The sequence below is a fragment of the Salmo trutta genome, chromosome 23, assembly GCF_901001165.1.
Source record: "Salmo trutta chromosome 23, fSalTru1.1, whole genome shotgun sequence".
Lineage (NCBI taxonomy): Eukaryota > Metazoa > Chordata > Actinopteri > Salmoniformes > Salmonidae > Salmo > Salmo trutta.
Window position 1 is genome coordinate 22,602,095 of NC_042979.1, and position 19,677 is coordinate 22,621,771.

The 19,677-nt window shown below is 42.9% G+C and overlaps 1 protein-coding gene across 2 annotated transcripts in view; it reads left to right on the forward strand.

Annotated features, from left to right (window-relative positions):
- Positions 1-6,726: 6,726 nt before the first annotated feature.
- The window catches only part of LOC115159606 (ephrin-A5b-like), a 68,753-nt gene continuing 55,802 nt past the window's right edge, over positions 6,727-19,677 (forward strand). For both annotated transcript variants that reach the window (XM_029709481.1, XM_029709482.1), the window contains exon 1: positions 6,727-7,848. In XM_029709481.1, coding sequence (XP_029565341.1) covers positions 7,739-7,848 — 110 coding nt within the window. In that variant the 5' untranslated portion in view covers positions 6,727-7,738. The remainder of the gene's footprint in view (positions 7,849-19,677) is intronic.

The following is a 19,677-nucleotide window of genomic DNA, read 5'->3' on the forward strand; positions in this document are numbered from 1 at the left end:
AGGGTCATTCCCGGGCTGTGCCACAACTGGCCGTGGCCGGGAGTCCCTTTGGACGGCCCAGCGTCACCCGGGTTAGGGAAGGGTTTGGCCGGGGGGGCTTTACTTGGCTCATCATGCTCTAGCGACTCCTTGTGGCGGGCCGGGTGCCTGCAGGCTGACCCCGGTCACCAGTTGAACGGTGTTTCCTCCGAGACATTGGTGTGGCTGGCATCTAGGTTAAGCTGGCGGGTGTTAAGAAGCGCGGTTAGGCGGGTCATGTTTTGAAGGACACATGACTCCACCTTTGTCTCTCCCGAGCCCGTTGGGGAGTTGCAGCGATGAGACAAGATCGAAATTGGGGAGAAAAAGGGGGGTAAAATGCAAAATAAAATAAAAGAAGAGATGTCCAGGTCACGAAATAAGTCCTCAACTCATCTCAAGACAAAACCGTCCTCTTGAGCTCTCAATCTGACAAAACCTAGGCTAGCTCTTGTTGACGTGACGATGGCTAAATCCTCCACAGCAGGCGAATTCAGGTCAGTTCGATAGATTGTAACAGGTAAGTAAAATTAAGCAACAGTCTGTTTGCTAATTCAGTTCATAATCTCTTCAAATGTAAAACTTTAAACTTAACAAGGGCAGCATCCGTGTCTCTCTTCTAACATCTTGAGCAGAAACTTAAAAGTCTCTCGTGCCACAGCAAACCCAGAGTTCACACGATTGGCCATTTGCTAAACCAAACCAGGTTACTTTAGTTTACTGTAAACGTAAAGGTCAAAAAAATTAAGTGGACATCACATTACAGAATTCAACCAACAGTGACTCTCAAACGATTTACATGTTGTTTCTTTGAAGTTTGCACATGAAAGTAAACACATTTGTTTGATGCCCTTTCAAATTCCCAATGCAATTACAAAATAGGCTCAACAGCAAAAGCTGTAGTAAAACAAAGTGTTTCTAATACATGGTTTTAACAGGGTATTACACTTGTATATATTGAATGTAAATACATGTCAGTTTTATTCCTTAGAATTACCAAATAAGCTCATGATTAAAATAAATAAGATGGTCTTGACTTCCAAATGGCTAGTCTGGCCTTTCCATATGAACCATTCAGTGTTTCACCTGGCAGGCTGCTCCATCTCAAGGCTTTAATAAAACTATCCTAAGGCCATAACAGAAGACTCGATCCACTCACTCCTATGAGGTCAGTACTGCTGCACTGCTACGGGAGTATAGGATCATGCACTACCCATACTCACTGCAGTTGTATCGAGCATATACCGCTACATGTAGCTTGTGTAGTTAAAATAACTTTGTAGGATATTGTACAACTCTTACACCAAACAATGTAGCACATGTGTAACAACAATTCTGTATCAAGGGATGGATTTTGGAAACTGGCCAGCAGCACTAGTAGACTACAATTTGAAAAGAGAACAAAACGACTCTTGCTGGCGGGCTAGTTGGGCACATTTTCTACAAGTCTGAAAAGTATTAGCCACAGGCTAGAGGTCTATCTTAATTTCCCTCCATGGCTGTATCATATCCTTACATCAACATATCTTATGTTTTACAGTGTACCTTTGAATAGGCATTCTTATTAAGCCTAGACCTTTCTAAACCAATTTTGGGCCCACTATACATGTGTGACCGGAGCACAAGGCATGTGTTTCCGAGCGTGTTTTGAAGGCCACCTTTGGCTTCTCTTCTTAATTGAAAAGTGTCTGTTTCATTCACACACAGCCGATTGCCCATCCCCAAGGAGGATCAGGTATCTGTCGGAAGTGAAGCCAGACATTCATATTCCTCCATGTATTCCCTCCTGTTCTCCCCTATACCCTGTCAGGCCTGGATCACGACCCCGCGCCGCATGATCCCCACTCCTTTCATTGGACAGGAGACGTGAACTGATGTTCCTTCAACACTAGTGGCCTCAGATCAATTTTACACCGCTTTGAGTTTTTTTAATTTACACATCCAATTCATGACATCTCCCTACAGTCCTGTTTTGAACAAGTACCTACTTCAACTGAAACTCTTCAGATCAAAGGGCAATGAATAAAAGCGAGCAAAACTCATTTCTAGACCTTTTCATTAAGGAGGTTTAGAGGTGTGTTTGAGTGTATGATGCATAATTAATCAGTTATTAAAGATTGGCAAACACAAAAGCTGCTTACAAGGGTAATTCCATGGCTGGGCCATTTTGTGCTTTGTTTCAGAGCTGGATCAATCTCTATTCGGTCGTCAGAAGCAACCAAAACCCCAGACAGACTAAACCTGGGTGTGGATCAGTAGTGTCTCCTAGTGTTTTAGGGGGCCTGTATGACATTTTAAACCACTCAACAGTGCACAATTTTGTATTCTTAGAACAAACTGATCTTATATTGTGTCCTTGAACAAAGCTCATTTCACTTAACAAACTGTATGACTGATGAGAGAACAATGTCATCAGTGGACAGAGGGCAATATGAATGTATGAATTAGCTGATTATCCTACCAGACGAGCTAAAGACCTTCTATGCTCACTTCGAGGCTAGCAACACTGAACCATGCATGAGATCACCAGCTGTTCCGGATGACTGTGTGATCACGCTCTCCGTAGATGTTGTGAGTAAGACCTTTAAACAGGCTAACATTCACAAGGTCGCAGGGCCAGATGGATTACCAGGAGGCGTACTCAGAGCATGCGTTGACCAGCTGGCAAATGTCTTCACTGACATTTTCAACCTCTCCCTGACCCAGTCTGTAATACCTACATGTTTCAAGTAGACCACCATAGTCCCTGTGCCCAAGAATGCCATGAAATACTTTGAAAGACTGGTAATGGCTCACATCAACACCACCATCCCAGACACCCTGGACATCCTGACGGGCCGCACCCATGTTGTGAGGGTAGGCAACAACACATTTGCCACGCTGACCCTCAACATGGGGCTATTTTCCGATTATTTATTGTTTTATTCTCTCTGCATTGTTGGGAAGTAAGCATTTCACTGTTAGCCTACACCTGTTGTTTACAAAGCATGTGACAAAATAACATTGATTTGATGAACAAATCAATGTTGTGATATGTGACTGCCTGAGCCTGATTGGCTCTGACCGACTCTTACTCTCCAATGTAGAAATCTGGAAATGTAGAAATCTGGTGAGAACTTCCCCCACTGAAATAGCTGGCATTCCAATGTCAGCAGTCCTAATTTTCTTTACAATGACTTTAAACAGCAAAGCAATAGTGGCTCACAGGCATTACTGACCTTGGACCAGGGAACCATCACTTATGAAAACATGTATGGAGTGAAGTTATTATTTTGTCCATAAACATGCAAGGCATGTGTGTTTGTGTGTGTGTTTCTGTGTGTATGTTTGTATTCCAGAGGTCATGTATACAAAAGAGTTCACCTAGGTGCCACACACAGACCTGTAAGTGCCAGCTCAACAGGAATGGATCAGACCTCCCATAGCTTGCTGAATCGAAATCAACTTACCTCCCTGCATCTCATATACACTCCTCTCTCTCTCTGAACTTTTGTTACTCTACCACTTGTGTATTTGCAGCCTCTCTCTCTCTCATTAGAGGCTATCCGTCGTCTTACCTCTGCTATAGTCTTGTAAGAGCTGGGTGGCCAGCTGGAATGGGTCACAGTGGAGTTTTAGACAGAGGAGTGATGGGAAGAGATCAAGAAATAAACTGCTCCACCGGGGGAGAGATAAACATTTACTTTTCCATGAGGAGCTAGCATTAGTATGACACGGAAAGAGGCGGAGAGAAAGGGGGGAAAGAGGCGAAGACAAAAAGGTAAGAGAGAGAAAGAAAGAAAGGAAAAGACAGAAACATTTCGATTCATCATTCAGTTTCAAGCATAGATCATACGACCATCCTTTGTAATGACTCTCCAGGTATAAGCCAGGCAAGAACAACACAGCAGTAAACCAAACTCAGGGTAACCCAGCTCTATGCTGTGTCTTACACCTTCAATACCCACCAATTGGTGAACAGGGAGATGGCCCTCAGTGAATTCATAACAATTACAGTGGAGATTATCAGAGGATATGAAATGTGTTGGGGGAATCTGGTTTCATACACAGCTACAATGTGATTACTGCCTGCTTATCCCTTGCTAATGGAATAGGACTCTAGGGGCATTATGAGTGTATTACAACAAAAACACATAGTGACAGTTTGATGGCAATGGGTTATGAGGAATATTTATAACCCACAGAAAAAAAGGTAAAAACAAGCCCTTTCCCCATCGCTGCCCTTTGTGTGCAATCTCTGTCAGTTGTGCACGGCAGATCCAGTCTCCTCCTCCCTCTGTGTGTGTGATATGTACATGTAGTTCATATGTGGAGACAGGTAGATATCACATTTCTTTGTGTGTGTGACAGAGGCAGCCACGAAAGGTCATGAGAAAGAGAGAACATTAGAATGTGACGCTGTGTATCATTGCATACTGCAGCCCTGACCCTAATTCATAATGACTCCATTGTCTCTGGTAACATGGATGTATATGGGGTGTAAATGGGGTGTGAATGAAGTAGGACAAGAGCTATAGGGGGATGGTGAGGTGGTTAAGGCTCATGGAATAGTCTACTTGGGTGAGAGGCTGGGCCTGTTGGTGTGACCAGCACATACGCATCACATATACCCAGACTGGTCATATAGTCAGACTGGTCATATAGCCAGACTGGTCATATACCCAGACTGGTCATATAGCCAGACTGGTCATATAGCCAGACTGGTCATATACCCAGACTGGTCATATAGCCAGACTGGTCATATGGCCAGACTGGTCATATAGCCAGACTGGTCATATGGCCAGACTGGTCATATGGCCAGACTGGTCATATGGCCAGACTGGTCATATAGCCAGACTGGTCATATAGCCAGACTGGTCATATACCCAGACTGGTCATATGGCCAGACTGGTCATATAGCCAGACTGGTCATATAGCCAGACTGGTCATATAGCCTGACTGGTCATATGGCCAGACTGGTCATATAGCCAGACTGGTCATATAGTCTGACTGGTCATATGGCCAGACTGGTCATATAGCCAGACTGGTCATATAGCCTGACTGGTCATAAGGCCAGACTGGTCATATAGCCAGACTGGTCATATAGCCAGACTGGTCATATACCCAGACTGGTCATATAGCCAGACTGGTCATATGGCCAGACTGGTCATATGGCCAGACTGGTCATATAGCCAGACTGGTCATATACCCAGACTGGTCATATGGCCAGACTGGTCATATGGCCAGACTGGTCATATAGCCAGACTGGTCATATAGCCAGACTGGTCATATAGCCAGACTGGTCATATAGCCAGACTGGTCATATAGCCAAACAAAAACTGTGTGAGTTAAACACAACCCAAGGAGGACCATATTACACAAATTGTCCTGTGTGATTGTGCTAATAGTTTGTACATAAAAGTCCCTTCTTAGATTTCATCAATAGAATGGCCTTGTGTATTTGTGTATGAAAAGCAGGCACAGGCTATTTATTCTGCAAAAATATAGTGTTTGCCTTATTACTGGGCAACATGTGTGAGTGGGATCTCAGCCTTGGAAAGTGCATGTGACTATGAAAGAGCTAAATTCAATTCCAGCTGGAACACTGGCCATGATAATGGTTCTCAGTAGTTAATGGTACTCAAGAGTTAATGGTACTAGTTTTGAGGGTTAGGAATGTTGAGATATTCTTGATCCTGAACGATTAATGACTGCATACTGTTCTAGTTGACTATCCAGGCTTTGAGATGAGGTTCCTTCGTGGTACTGGTTAAACTAGGAATTATCTTTGACACACCAGACCCTTCTGTGTCTAGTACTGCCTTAATGGACCTCATGCTGTCTGCCGGATGGCATGTTACTACAATAACAGGAAAATACCTTAACAATATGCTCTACTACAAGCCTATGATGTTATACCTAAAATAATAATCTTGATCAAATAATATAGAACACATATCAAATGTCTTTTTTTTACCTGATCTTTGATCTAATTACTTAATTTATAACCTACCTTTCTGCTATCCAGGAAGCGCTTTTCCTTATCTCCACTGCGGGGCGCCAAGAAACATTGGAAGGCTAGTGCGTAAAGCATGTCAAGGGCGCAAACCGATAAGACGGCGAACCAGTCTGACAGGCTACAAAATCTACAAATCAGAAACATTTTGCAAATGCCCTTACCCAGTGTTTGAATTTTGAATGCGTAGTAGGCAAACATTGACACATATTTCAGGAAGTAATGCAGAGTGCACTGCGTTTACATGTTTATCAGAACTGTTCATTATTAGACACATAGTGACATACCTCATGGAATTGAATAGGATCAAAAACTGTAGTAAATCAACTCCTGGAGCTCAATGGATGATAATAGACAGTCGTGGGCATTAAGGATTCAGTGGTTAGTTGTAGCATCATTTGCCACAATGCTGGATAATGCAAAACATTGTTGATTTCAAAATACTTTGTGTGCGTAAAGACAGTATGGACCTCGGTGTAAGGTGTAAACATGTAAACCGACACGCAGAGCAGAGCTGATATCAGATCGTTCTTATCTCGTTTAGGATCCGTGGCCCTAATGCCTAGTAGGTCTACCTTGTGAAATAAATGATCTGTCGCTTGAGGAAGCAGATGTACCTCCTCATGAGGAGGGATGTTGTTTTTGTAAGCGAAACGCCCATCATTCACATTTCAAACCAATGAGACTGTGCGCAAGCCTGAAACCGTACCGGCGCTGGCACAGTGGGGGAGCATGCATGCATGGCCGAGCCCGCGCTGCGCTGACTTGGTTTTCTTCAGGCCGAACTATACGACTTTCCACCGAGCCTGCTTACATTTGCCTCGTTTCATGCGACACATCGAAGTATCTACGTCCATGCTGAGGTTTTTATAAACTCGTTTTATGCCACGGCACATTTGAATGACTCCGATCCGAGTAAGGAAACTGATCCAGCCGTGACAATCCAGCGACAACGCCGAAGACACGGACACAGATCCGAGGGAGGACAACGTCAAGGAAGACACAGGACAACGTCAAGGAAGACACGGAACTGTCTGTAGCGCACAGGTTCTTTGGAGTTACTTATTATTCCAAAGTTCTAGAACAATTGAACAGATTTATGCATGGACTACTCTGTTATTACCTTTAATATCAGCAATTATATAGCTGCGTAACCTATAGTTGCAGAAACTATTAGTGCGCAAATAAGAGTTGTTCCGAGGAGAGAATTATTCCTCATTGTGTTTAAAAGGCTATTCATGGTAGACCTACTGAAGGATACCTTTTTAAGGCTTTAAATTCATGTGTATAATATTTGTGGCATTCCACATTGCGGTTGAAGAGGATGCGCTTGTTGCTATGAATACATTATACGAGCATTGACTGAAATAGTATTTATTTCAAACGGACCCTCAACTAATATAGCAGCATTTTTTTCCACCTATTGCAATTATTTTGTATTCCACAAAAAACTGATTGTGCTTTTCTAAAACGGAATGCAAATACTGAACTTTTTCCAAATGTCAATTCAAGCTTCAGCACAATAACTTCCTCGCGAAGTAATCCAATCAGTTCGTTATAACCAGAGAGGAATCAACTGCGATATAAGGCAATTCTAATTTAAAAGCCTTCAGATGGGAATATCATTTCATTCTGTCTGTTCATTCCAATAATTATATCACGCGAGACGCTGCATCGAGAGGGACTTTGGCGTGGCCAAGTTCGGGAGCTTTGCCGCAGGTGGAAATGATCCTGTTCGTTTCCCTGGTGTTATGGATGTGTGCATATGGCCAAGAGCCGGCGTCCAAGGTGGTGTCCGACCGCTATGCCGTCTACTGGAACCGGACCAACCCCAGGTGAGTCTCGTGCGTAATCGCAAATTGTGTCAAGGACGGGCCACGGGTCACCAACTTCATGTGGCCTCAACTTCATTGTTGACATAGGTTAGAGGTGGATGGCCCCTGGACCATATATGACATTTGTAACAGCATTACTTTGGAACATTTCCACCATGATTCATTGATCAATGGTCACGTGTCTATAGCCTACAAACATACATGTTATTGATGCACATCGGCAATAATATACAAAAATGGTATGTTGGGTGACATACATGTTATCTAAAAAAACAACAACGCCTCTCATCAATAGTCTTTTATATCCTATACTGTAAATACACCAGAATGATTATCCATAGATAATATTATCCTGGTTCTGCTGAATGCGCCGAAAATGGCTTTCCTTATAGGCATCCTTTGCTATAATTTTACTACTGGAAAAGGATGTGTCTTATCTCTTTAATGAGATAAATCGTGTGTTAGTGTGATGATTTAAGATATTATGTGTTGCTGTGGCGGATTGTTACCGCGTCCACTTTTAGTGCGTCGGCAGTAGGAAAATGATTCTGTTGATTTCTGTTAGAATTCTCTGCGACTGTATCCCAGTGTCGATTAAACCAATGGCTGTACATATGAAGCGTTAAACATCTAAAATGTTGCCTTGAATGAATTTAAATATTATCTGCCAGTTTGACTTGGAAAAATATAAGGCGTTTTGCTTATGACGCACATAAACGGCAAGCTTGCGTGTGCTTTTAACATGTAATTGAATCCTTTGCATGTGGTTCTACAATAAAATACACAAAATAGTTAGTAGTATGTTAGGTTGCCATCTGCCGTTTCTATTTTATTCTAATTAGTCAAAGTTGCCAATTAGTGTGTTCACAAGGGTAAAGCAATGGCTTCATAATAGCTGGAATGCCCCACTGTAATGAATGGGCAGATGTGACTTCTATTTGACAGAGGTGCTAATTGTGCATTTCTAATCCCATCAACCCTACAGCTCTGGTAACTCAACAGTTCTTCACACTGGATGACTTGCACCTCAGCAAATAGTTAGTAGTATGAGTGTATCACTTTGTTTTGTGTCATGCTTAACACATCACCACCATTGAACCTGATCCGGTCTTTCCTGACAGTTATAGTTTTGACATGACTCCTCAAAATAGTTTTTTTTTTACTTGGGGAGAAGAAACTGGTCCTTTGGGGTAATTTGCATTGCACAGAGTCAACAGATGATGCTGTACTTGTTTGTCTTTTTGTGGTAACTCTGAGGTAAAGTGGGTGTAATGAACTAGTTAGGAGACCGCAGGTAGCCTAGTGGTTAGAGCATTGGGCCAGTAACCGAACGGTTGCTAGCTCGAATCCCCGAGCTGACTAGATAAAAATCTGTTGTTCTGCCCCTGACAAGGAAGTTAACCCATTGTTCCTAGGCTGTTATTGTAAATAAAAATTGGTTCTTAACTGACTTGCCTAGTTAAATAAAATTAAAGGGAACAGGTGAGATATAAACACAAGTGTGGTGGCTCTTTTCCTGGAACAGATAACGTCTTTGATATACTCCCATAGTGGCCTCAGCTCATTCCAACAGCTCCTGCCTAAAAAAAAGGAAAAGCTTCCCAACTTCCCAAGTCCTGCTCCTCCGTTGCCATGCCCCCCGTCCCTGCTCCCCCCACTCCCAGTTTGTGACAGACAATGAGGGGAACACAGAGGGGAATTTCAGCAGTGGCCCAGGCCCAGCGTGGTGCATGCTCCTGGGAGAGATACACACATGCTGAGGTCACACACTCTGCGGTAACCAAACAGGCCCTGGGATAACCATCACAGAGCAGCACAGAGGGGACTGTAGTTAGGGTTAAAGCTGGGGCAGAACCTACCTCTCCTCTGAGGCTCTGTGACGGCCATGCAACGGCACCCTGCCTGGGTTTTGTCTGAGGAGAATAGGGCTCCTCGGGTAAATAAATAAGTAACTAAATGACTGTCTCCTTTTTCTCATTCAGGGGCCTAATCCAAACCCGATCCCGCAGTATAATGTAACCGTGCACCATGCAAAGACTCAGGGGCCCCTGGCCCTGCCGTATAATGTAACCATACTCTGTGTTAGACCTTGGGCCCCTGGCCCCTGCTGGGTAATGTAACCATACTCAGCCATCAGAGCTCGCAGCCTGCTGGGGTATAGTCACAACTTCCAGATGAGGCTTTTTTTCTGACCACAGGAGAAAAACAGCACCCAATGCAGTAGTCCTGCAGTCCATACTCAGCCATTCATGAAATCCCCTACAGGGACTCTGAAATTGAAATGGGAAGTGACTCGTGGAAAATGGAAATGGTGAAGTCATTTTCACGTATTTTATATTGTCTCAAACACATGTAGGTTGATAATGGTGCCAAGTTTGTTGCAAGCTTAATAAACATTATTCCTATTTTCCTCCCAAAACCTCAACATTCTGATGCACTTAGTTGATTCCCTCAAACAGTGGGATTCAAAAGCAGTGGAGCAGGAGTTTAACTATGATGATGATTCAGTCATGCTTGGAGGTACAAATTCCTCAATTAGTGACAGTGAGGCGCTCAAGTCATTATAATCTCCTTAATTAAAAAAAATGAAGTGCTTGAATGACACACAATCTGGTTGAGGAGACATAAAACCACTGAGCCACAATGAATATTATAAGTCAGAGTGTTTGACTTGTTATTTAAAAATGATTTGATTTAAAGACAGCATAATTTGAAATGCCCATCTTTAAAATATGTGCTATATTAGTAGTAATTAGCTAAAGAAGACATAATAAAATGTATTTTAAGGATGGGAAGAGACGGGCTGCGGTGTCTTTGGATGGATGTTGGTTAACACAAATAAAGGTTAAATAAAAATAACCAAATAAAAAACATACATGTGAGAATGCTGTGTAAATGTAGGTAATACAGGGCTGAGGGGCCACTCAGGCATTTTCTTCAGTAATACTCTGTTCATACATGTGTAAATAACAACAAGCTGAGTAAATTAAGTAAATGATCGGCTTATTGCCCATTAATCAGTTGGCATTAGACAATTCCCACCTGGCCTGTATTAAGTTTGATAGTTGCTTCATTAAAACCTCCAGGCTCCATATGGGACACATGCACCCATCGCCGTGGCGAAGGTGTTTATTTGTTGCTGATAGGTGGGATCAGTGGAGAATCAGGGCTGAGTTCCGTCCCTAATCTTCCTGCTGTTTGTGTCTCCGATGCCATGGAAACCGATACCCTTCCTCATCAAAGAGCCTCATTGGGGTGGGACTAACGACATGACAGCTGGGGAGAGGGATTCCAGCATTCTACAAGAGCACTGTCACCCCAGGGGCTGCAGTTTAAGCTCCGATAATGCCCCTCAAAGCTTTCTACAACAGATGTGACATATTTCTGTTGAAGACAATCAAAATACTTTCATCTATTTGCCTAGTGGTCAACTACTTTGGTAGCTATGGTAACTATCCGGCAGTGATCAAAAGTGCTTGTCCTTTTCTGAGGAAATTGTTTGATGTAGTTATACTATGATTCGATTCTGCAGTCCTTTAGAGGACACCTCAGAAATGTGAAAATACAACCGTGGCATCTCTTTCTACCTCATAACATCCTTGCCCTGACAGACACAGATAGTTCTCCACTGAGCGAAATGACCTTGGCTGTTTGCTTTCTCTATTCCGGCTCATTTTAATCTCCACTTAAGAAACAATACACCATTTTTCAGTTTGTGGCAAGTTGATGTTGTGATAGTTTCCCAGTGGCATTGTGAGTTGCTCCGTTTGCATTGTTCAGAGTGTTTACCCTCGTTTTCCCCCTTCAGCCTTTTCCCGGCTCCCTGCTGCGTGGTTCTGCTTGGATTAAAAACGGACACATAAAAACAGCCAAGTCCAAATATTGACTGGGTCTCAGGACCGCAGCCCTCTCCCAGCCCTGGCTCTGACAGTGTGAAAGGACACTATTGTTCCTATCGTACTCAGCGGCCCATGGCCAGCATGCTCTTAGAGAGAGACAGACAGAAAGAGGGAGGAGAGGTGAGTGGCAGAGAGAGAGAGGTAGTTGTGACGGGCTATTGTGAGGGTGAATATGTTTGGAGGCGAAGGGGAAGGGGCACACAGTCACAGGGTTAACAGAAGCTTCCGGAGAGGGGTCACAGGGTTACACAGGAAAACAGTGGCCATGCCATGGGTCCCCTGCATGAGGTCAAAACCCGTATTTCCACCCCTGCCCCGGCTTAGCCTGTGGATGGGACAGGCATGTTGCAGCCATCTTCTCAGGGATGTCTTGGTGTCAGAGAGTGAGGTGATATAGCCTGGCCCTCTGTGAAGAGGAAAATAGTCCTCCTGTGGAGAAAGCAGCCAGTTCCACTGCTCTGCGACCCTGCACGCAGAGAGAGAGGTGCCTTGCCTCTGTTGATCTTTTCAAACTAACAAGGCTGCCTCTGCTTGACTGACAGCAACTAAAGACAGGAGGGTGTTTTAAGTCGGTGTCTTGTTAGTGAACATTTATTGTGTTTACTGTGTTAAGGTAGGGATTTCTTTGTTACCTTACAGCAACACTCAATATTCATAGCGCCACACAATGAATCATTTGGATATAAAGTGTTTGCCATGCTGTTTCTGTTAAGATTTGTGTAGATCACATTCTCAGCAGCTTCTGTAAACTTGTTTTCAGTTAATTCTCGATCGGTGGTATAGCTCAGCAAGTCGGCATCCTCCATTTCATATGCGCAGGCCAGCCAATGGATTAGAGCCAACCCTCCAGTCCCTAATCTCCAAGTCTCACTCCAGTGCTCCAAGGTTCACTTTTCTGCTGTTTCTTAAGGTTTAACTTTCGACTGGGCTTTTTGTGTGCTGTTTAAATGTGAGTGGTGAAATGGCATCCCTGTGTCTTTGTAGGCACCGGTGAGGGTATTAAGCAGAGAGGCTCTAAGGGGCTTAAGAGGTCAGCCTCCCTTTGTGTGGAGACACAAAACACTTCCTGTGGGACCCTTCACCCCGCTCTGTTCTTCCCCCAGAAAGCCAGGGCCTGCCTGACCATTCACATTAATCAGGGCCAGCCCCTAATGACTGCAGTAAAGCCTCTGGAACTGCTGCTAAAAGGCCTCCTGACAGACAGACAGACAGGCAGGCAGGCAGGCAGGCAGGCAGGCAGGCAGGCAGGCAGGCAGGCAGGCAGGCAGGCAGGCAGGCAGGCAGGCAGGCAGGCAGGCAGGCAGGCAGACAGACAGACAGACAGACAGACAGACAGACAGACAGACAGACAGACAGACAGACAGACAGACAGACAGACAGACAGACAGACAGACAGTATAGCGGTGGGCTGGGAAGGTTGCTGTATTGACGGCCTCTATGCACCACACTCTCTATCAGAGGTAGTACAGTGTGGTGAGTGGCTATCTGGGCTTCCTATTACACTTTAGCAGAACAAGCCCATAATGAAAGAGAACTTTATACAGTAGGCCAAGGGAAAGATAATGAAAATGGACTCCACAAAGAGAATCCACAAAGAAAGTGTAAGGTCTGAACACTTTAATCTGCAGTTAGCTGTATTATCTACTGTATGCCTCCTATTACAGAACATTCCCTAAGATAAAGGAAATGAAGGCTGTATTTTGCACTGCAGGTTTCAAATGGGTCAAATAAATGGATAGAACAAATTGTCTGAGTACAATTCAGGGGAAGATGGATAGAGAGAGAGAGAGAAAGGCAGAAAGAGAATTGGAATGATCTCCTCTTCGTTCTGTCTCCTCTCCCTCTGAGCACAGCAGTTCTCTCTGCAGCTGGAGTACCTAGAGCCAGGTTACTCAGAGATGACTGGTCCATCCTCTGTCTTTAGTTAGTAATGATTGTTGTTAGTAGTGCTCAGTCTGAGATAGCTCCAGAAGGGTGTGGTCAGCCATGACGGCTTGGCTGTTTTAGTGTTGCTGGAATTCGCTCAGTTCTACTGATGGAGGGACGATGGCAGGGCTGTCTCTCCAGTCTATGGCACACAAGTGGCACCAATCAGGCCTATTGGCACGCGGAGCTGTATATAGACCCTCGTATAATCTATTCAAAATGAATCCAAATTGGAAGGAAAGTATGCACGACATAAAACAAATGCGACGGTACAGCCAAGCATCGGTGAAATGCTTCTGGAACTTGATTTGGTCCAATGTGGCTTTTGAAATGATAGGAAAAGATAATATCCCTCTCCATGAGGCAATGTTTCCCTGTGTCATTGGTGGCAAACTTTTGTAGAGGAAAAAAACAAGTTTTGCTTCTACAGAATTTCTACTGTGATTGCATCAGACTTTTCCAATCATGATTATTTAAACCAGGGTAGATGAAGAGTAGATGTTTTTTTTTAATTGACAGTATTTATAAGAAAGAAATCTGATGATAGTATTACGTTCCCCAGCAAGAAAACCAAAAATGTCACTCAAACAGAAGATGGAACTAACAAAGAGTCACTGACCAACAACCAAAACAAAACAGGTGGGGTTTTAGGAGAGGTTCTGATGGGGGTGTCCACTGAAAGTTGACTAGCAACAACAACTGGAATCTAAGACACCCACCATGGGCGCCAACCAAATTTGCCCAAGGAGAAGCAAACAAAAGAAAAACCCACACCAAACTTAAAGACAGGAAACAAACCAAAAAGGTGGAGCAAAACAACATCAGGGAAATCAGACAAAGGAATGTTTTTCTATAAATAAAAATAGGGCGCACCAACTAAAGGTGTTAACCCTCCACATCTATCAAGACAACTGGGGCACTGGGCCAGCCACTCTTAGATAGCACCTGGGCCAGCACAGGTGAATCACCTTCCCACTAACAAGATGGCAACCAACACAGGTGTAACACATGCTGACTAACGAGGTGACACCAATCGGTGCACCCTATGTGCTGAAGAGCTATACGTGCTAAACTCCAACCTGAAAACATAAATAGAAAAACCAAAGCCTGTAATAATAGCTTCACATTTATCAATGTTCTTATTCAGAACGACTTACAGGAGTAATGAGGGTTAAGTGCCTTGCTCAAGGGCACATCAACAGATTGTTCACCTAGTTCTCTCAGGGATTCAAACCAGCAACCTTTCAGGTACTGGCCCAACACTCTTAACCCCTAGACCACCTGCCACCCCCTTGTAGCATTATTTTCCATAGCATTCCAGAACATGTCTAGGGTGTTGTCAGTGTATGCTGTAATCTTTGGCATAGTTGTGTCATTTCAGGCACCCGTGGACAAATTAGCTAAAGTGCATTGATAATGTGATTTTTTTTGTCAATACAAAAAACACAAGTGACATTTAGATGTGTGGAAAGAACAGTGTTATTTTCATGAACTTGTTGTCACTTTGCGGGACCTTTAGTGTGGCTTACTGGCCCATGGAGACAGAGGGAGTTTCCTCCTGTTGGATTTGAGCACGCTTGGTGCTTTGGGACCCTGAAATATTAAAAAGCTGTTTGCGATCTCACAGTAGAGCCTGGACACGCAACCAGAAGAAATCCAGGTCAGGACCACTGACTTTAATGCAGGGGTCGACATTTTGTCTCACTCCATCTTTCATACATGTTTTCTCACCCCCCATGTTTCTTTGATGTTAATAAGCAACTTCGGTGAAATCATATGATTTTGTCATCATCCCAGGTTAAGCACTGTTGATTGAAATCTCAGACTGCTAGGATTTGTTCTGTCCATAGGTGTGGCTCTCTTCTCTTGCCTGACTTTCAGCTGTGTCTTGTGACAGGGAGGGAAGCAAAGACCGCCATTTCCCTCCAAATCAGACTCCATTTTGTTTCCAAGAAACAAAAGTCGGTTGAGAATCCTGGGACCCTTAGTGAACAGGCTCCACCCCTTGTTGAATTCAACATGAAGATACATAGGACACAATGAACAGCTTTAGATATGATAAACCTCAATTTTTTAATTGCAATTTTAATGCATTGCTTTACATCGTTAATTTACAGTGAAATTGAATCTTGGGGTAAAGGGGGTTAGGGGCTGTGAGGAGGGGGGCAACAAAACGATGCAAACCAGGGGTCTCGCTCAGCCATAAGTCAATGTTTGAGGCAACATGGTCCTTGCTTGGCTGTGTTTGTGTCATAGCCACGTTATGTTTGTGCCCTAGCTAGCCTAGCTTGCCTAGCTGTATCTATGCCGTGGCTGCTGGTGCCCTAGCTGAGCTGGCGGCCTGGCACCCATATCACTCTTCGTGGCAACACAGTGGGAACACGCAGGCAGACGCTGGCAGCGCCTGGGCTGATGATCTCCCTTTATGTCTTTGCTCCGCCAGGGCCCTCAGTTATTCTAGTGCATAATTGATGGAGGAGTTAGAATAGCAGAAGTAATGCGATGAGAGGGTGCAGCCAGGCGGAGCGAGGGATCGCGTGCGTGGGGCTGCAAACATTGGAGGGGACGACGAGAGGGCATCTGGAGTAACAGGTCCCTGCGCTTTGGCACGCAGAGTCAACACAAAATGTCACCCTCCAGCCAATCACAGCTCAGCGTCTTCCCCCCAATAAGATGTCTTCGCTGAAGCAGAATACTATGTTCCCCATGAATCAGACAACCGACCGCAGTTATTAGTCCGCAGTCTGCAGATTATGTGCTTGGATATTAATAGGTTTTATTAGCCCTTTCTCATACTAAATTCAACTGAGACAGAAAATGAGTAGCATTGCGTTTTTTAAATGTGTTATAATTGAAGTAATTTAACATTTTAGTGGTCATTTGAAAAGGCCTGGACTGTGGTATTTATGGGGTACGTTGAGTCACAAGGCATTCTCTCCAACATCTTTGTTCCTTTATCATGTAGTTAGTAGATGTAGCAGTGACAGGGTGTATATCACACCTAGACAAGCAACTACAAAGAGACACTAATGGGCAAACAACCCTCTGTTGTCTGTTAAACAAAGAGGCCAGGTCACAGATTACCTGTCCTGTCCCTCTTCAAAGCAGCCAACTACCTTTCACGACAAAAACCTGCAATAAAAGCTGCAGGACTTCACCTGAAACCCATCTGAAGTACCTATGTTCCTGGTTAGGATGCTGCGGTTAGAGCCTGAAACCCATCTGAAGTACCTATGTTCCTGGTTAGGATGCTGCGGTTAGAGCCTGAAACCCATCTGAAGTACCTATGTTCCTGGTTAGGATGCTGCGGTTAGAGCCTGAAACCCATCTGTATCATTCCCACTAGTATCGCTATACTAGGGGAGAGACAAGAGAGAACAGATGTGCCAGATAGAAGTATGAGAGAATTACAATGATGTTTGATTTCTATACATTGTTATAAAAAATTATGTAGTAATTTTTCATCCGTCTGCAAAAGAAATACATCAACAAACATGCGTTCAGTTTGGATTGATAAATTAGCGTATCTTTTAAATTGAAAAAAGTAGTTAGTAGTTAGAAATTGATAGCAATTTAATTTCCATCAAAATGTAATTTGAATATGACCAATAGTGATCTAACAAAGCAATTATATTTAGTTGTGTTTATTAAAACCTAACATCTATTTTATGGAATCAATCCATCAGACCTTCAAGCTGTATATTTATCACTGCATATTTTAAGAAATGTTACTTAGATTCTCAGGGGATTGTATATTATAGCAGCTTCTTAGAGTTTAAAATACTTTTTATATTTCAGTTATGAACTCTGAGCCATGCTATGGTTTGGCCAGTTACAGTATTCCATAATAACTCAATGGGCAGGTCCGTCTGGAGACAGAAATATTACCACTCTGCCATAAAGACTTCCGATGGAAACCTAAGCAGTGAGCACTCTCCGGAAAAAATAAAGCATCTTTATGAGCAGGATTTTATGATCTTAATGACCAAAGCCCAGGCCCAATGGCCTTTAAGTGCACTTCTGGACAGAGATTTTTAGGGCCAGACATGGACCAACTCAGGTAGTGCTTATATAATGGTACTATTAGTGAGATTTACCACAATTGATTGTTTTCATATGTTGGGCCTCACATTTTTTGAGGAAAATATGCCAATATCAGGGTTTGCACTCGTTATACGACATTTGGCTGTAGCATAAACTAAATTTAGGCGTACACTAAAGTGAAGAAAAAAATACAAAAGAAAAATTATTGGACTGTGCTATATTTCAACAATTACATTCCCCTAAAATGTAAGCACTATATTTTATTATAAACCAACAGATTAAAAAAAATATAGAAAGATAACTTTATGCAACCATTTTAAATAGAGTTCACAATTATAATTTTTTATATACATTTAAAATGTATTTAAATTACAGAGTATTCATAAAGGAAGATACTGATTATATTTATTGGTAACATACATTTTTACAAGTGTCTTGTGGTGTATATAAATAAAATAAAATGTACAGTTGACCTCAGGCAAAATGTTACAAAAGTGGACAATACAAAACATTACCTTTGAATTGTTTTAAATACTTTATATCAATGATATATAACATTTTATAAATAAGAATTTGCCTAGTTAAATAAAGGTTAAATAAAAAAGGTAATAAAATAAATAAAAACTATTTAATTTTGATTACGATTTAGTTAGTTATTTGATAAGTTGTGTAAAGGAGGCCCTAATCAGATATTGTGGAATGATTATATACCACAGTCATGTGAATGGTGCATTTTAAATGTAATTGTTATTTATCTCTCAGTCTAAGAGAAAAATGTAGTTTTATAAATAGGAAGTTGGCATTTCAGTGCTTGAATGGACCTTGGTACCAACCACGGGTGTTTTGTGACGGCTTCTTTTTTTTTTACTACTAAAAAGAGAAATGATTGAAAAAGCCCCTGGTCTGTTAGGTGCTGAAGTCTTGTGACTGCTACTTTGGTCAGTCACATGGTCCAACACAGAGGTTCTGTTAGTGAGGTCTAGACACGCGATACACAAGGGGCCAAATAAGTGCACCGGCTACCACGTCACACACGTTTACCATCCACCAACCAAGCTACTACAGTATGACGGAGGCAGGCTCATTCGAAATTTTGCCCAGCAACCCAGTAACATGGTAGGAAATATAGTAGGCCGACCTAATACTGCTGGTTACAATTCTCCTTTGCTATCAGTTAAAGATTTACCATGTCCAACTGATTTTTTTCTCAATTGTTCAGGGAAAACATTGAGATAATTGAGATAGAGCCTTTAGGTAATATCAAGCTTTTTATATAATAGATCTAGACAATTTTGTTAATAATTTTGGTGTTCAGTTTCAGCTGACAGTGTGGCTTGCAGTGCTTGCCTGTGCTGGTCTAATGGGCTCCTCCATTTGGTTACCATTGTTCCTGTAATTTAAATCCCAGAGTATTTATTTTTCACGTCCTCTAAACTAGTGTAAGGGATAGGAATTATGCAAATTGAAGCCCAAAGACAATAGAAGTGGGAGGTGTGATCAGCCAGAAACTCACCAATAAGGTTTAAGCCGGAACCAGCCGCAGCCAATGAGGCGTAGAGCAGCTGCGTTTTCATTGGAAGATCAGCCCTGATTACCAAAACTGTGGCAGATACACTGGGGTGTAAATTGTGTTCCATCTGTACCCATGCCTGATTGGAGGCAGGACATTAATGCACTGTTGGATTTTTGCTGCATGGCAGTGAGAGTTTATTTTGGAGCATATAACCACTGAAAAGCACGGAGCAATCATTTTAAATCAGTATCCGCAGCATTGTGTCCATGCCGCATGGTAACCATGTGCTGTGGCACACACACACACACACGCACATGCACACACACACACACAGCTGCCCTCATTTAGCCCAAGAAATCTGGTGTAAATGTGAGACAGTTATAGAAAACAGGTTCCCAACCACCCCTGCTCTCTCTCAGGTTTTTCTCACTTTCTTTCCTTACTCTT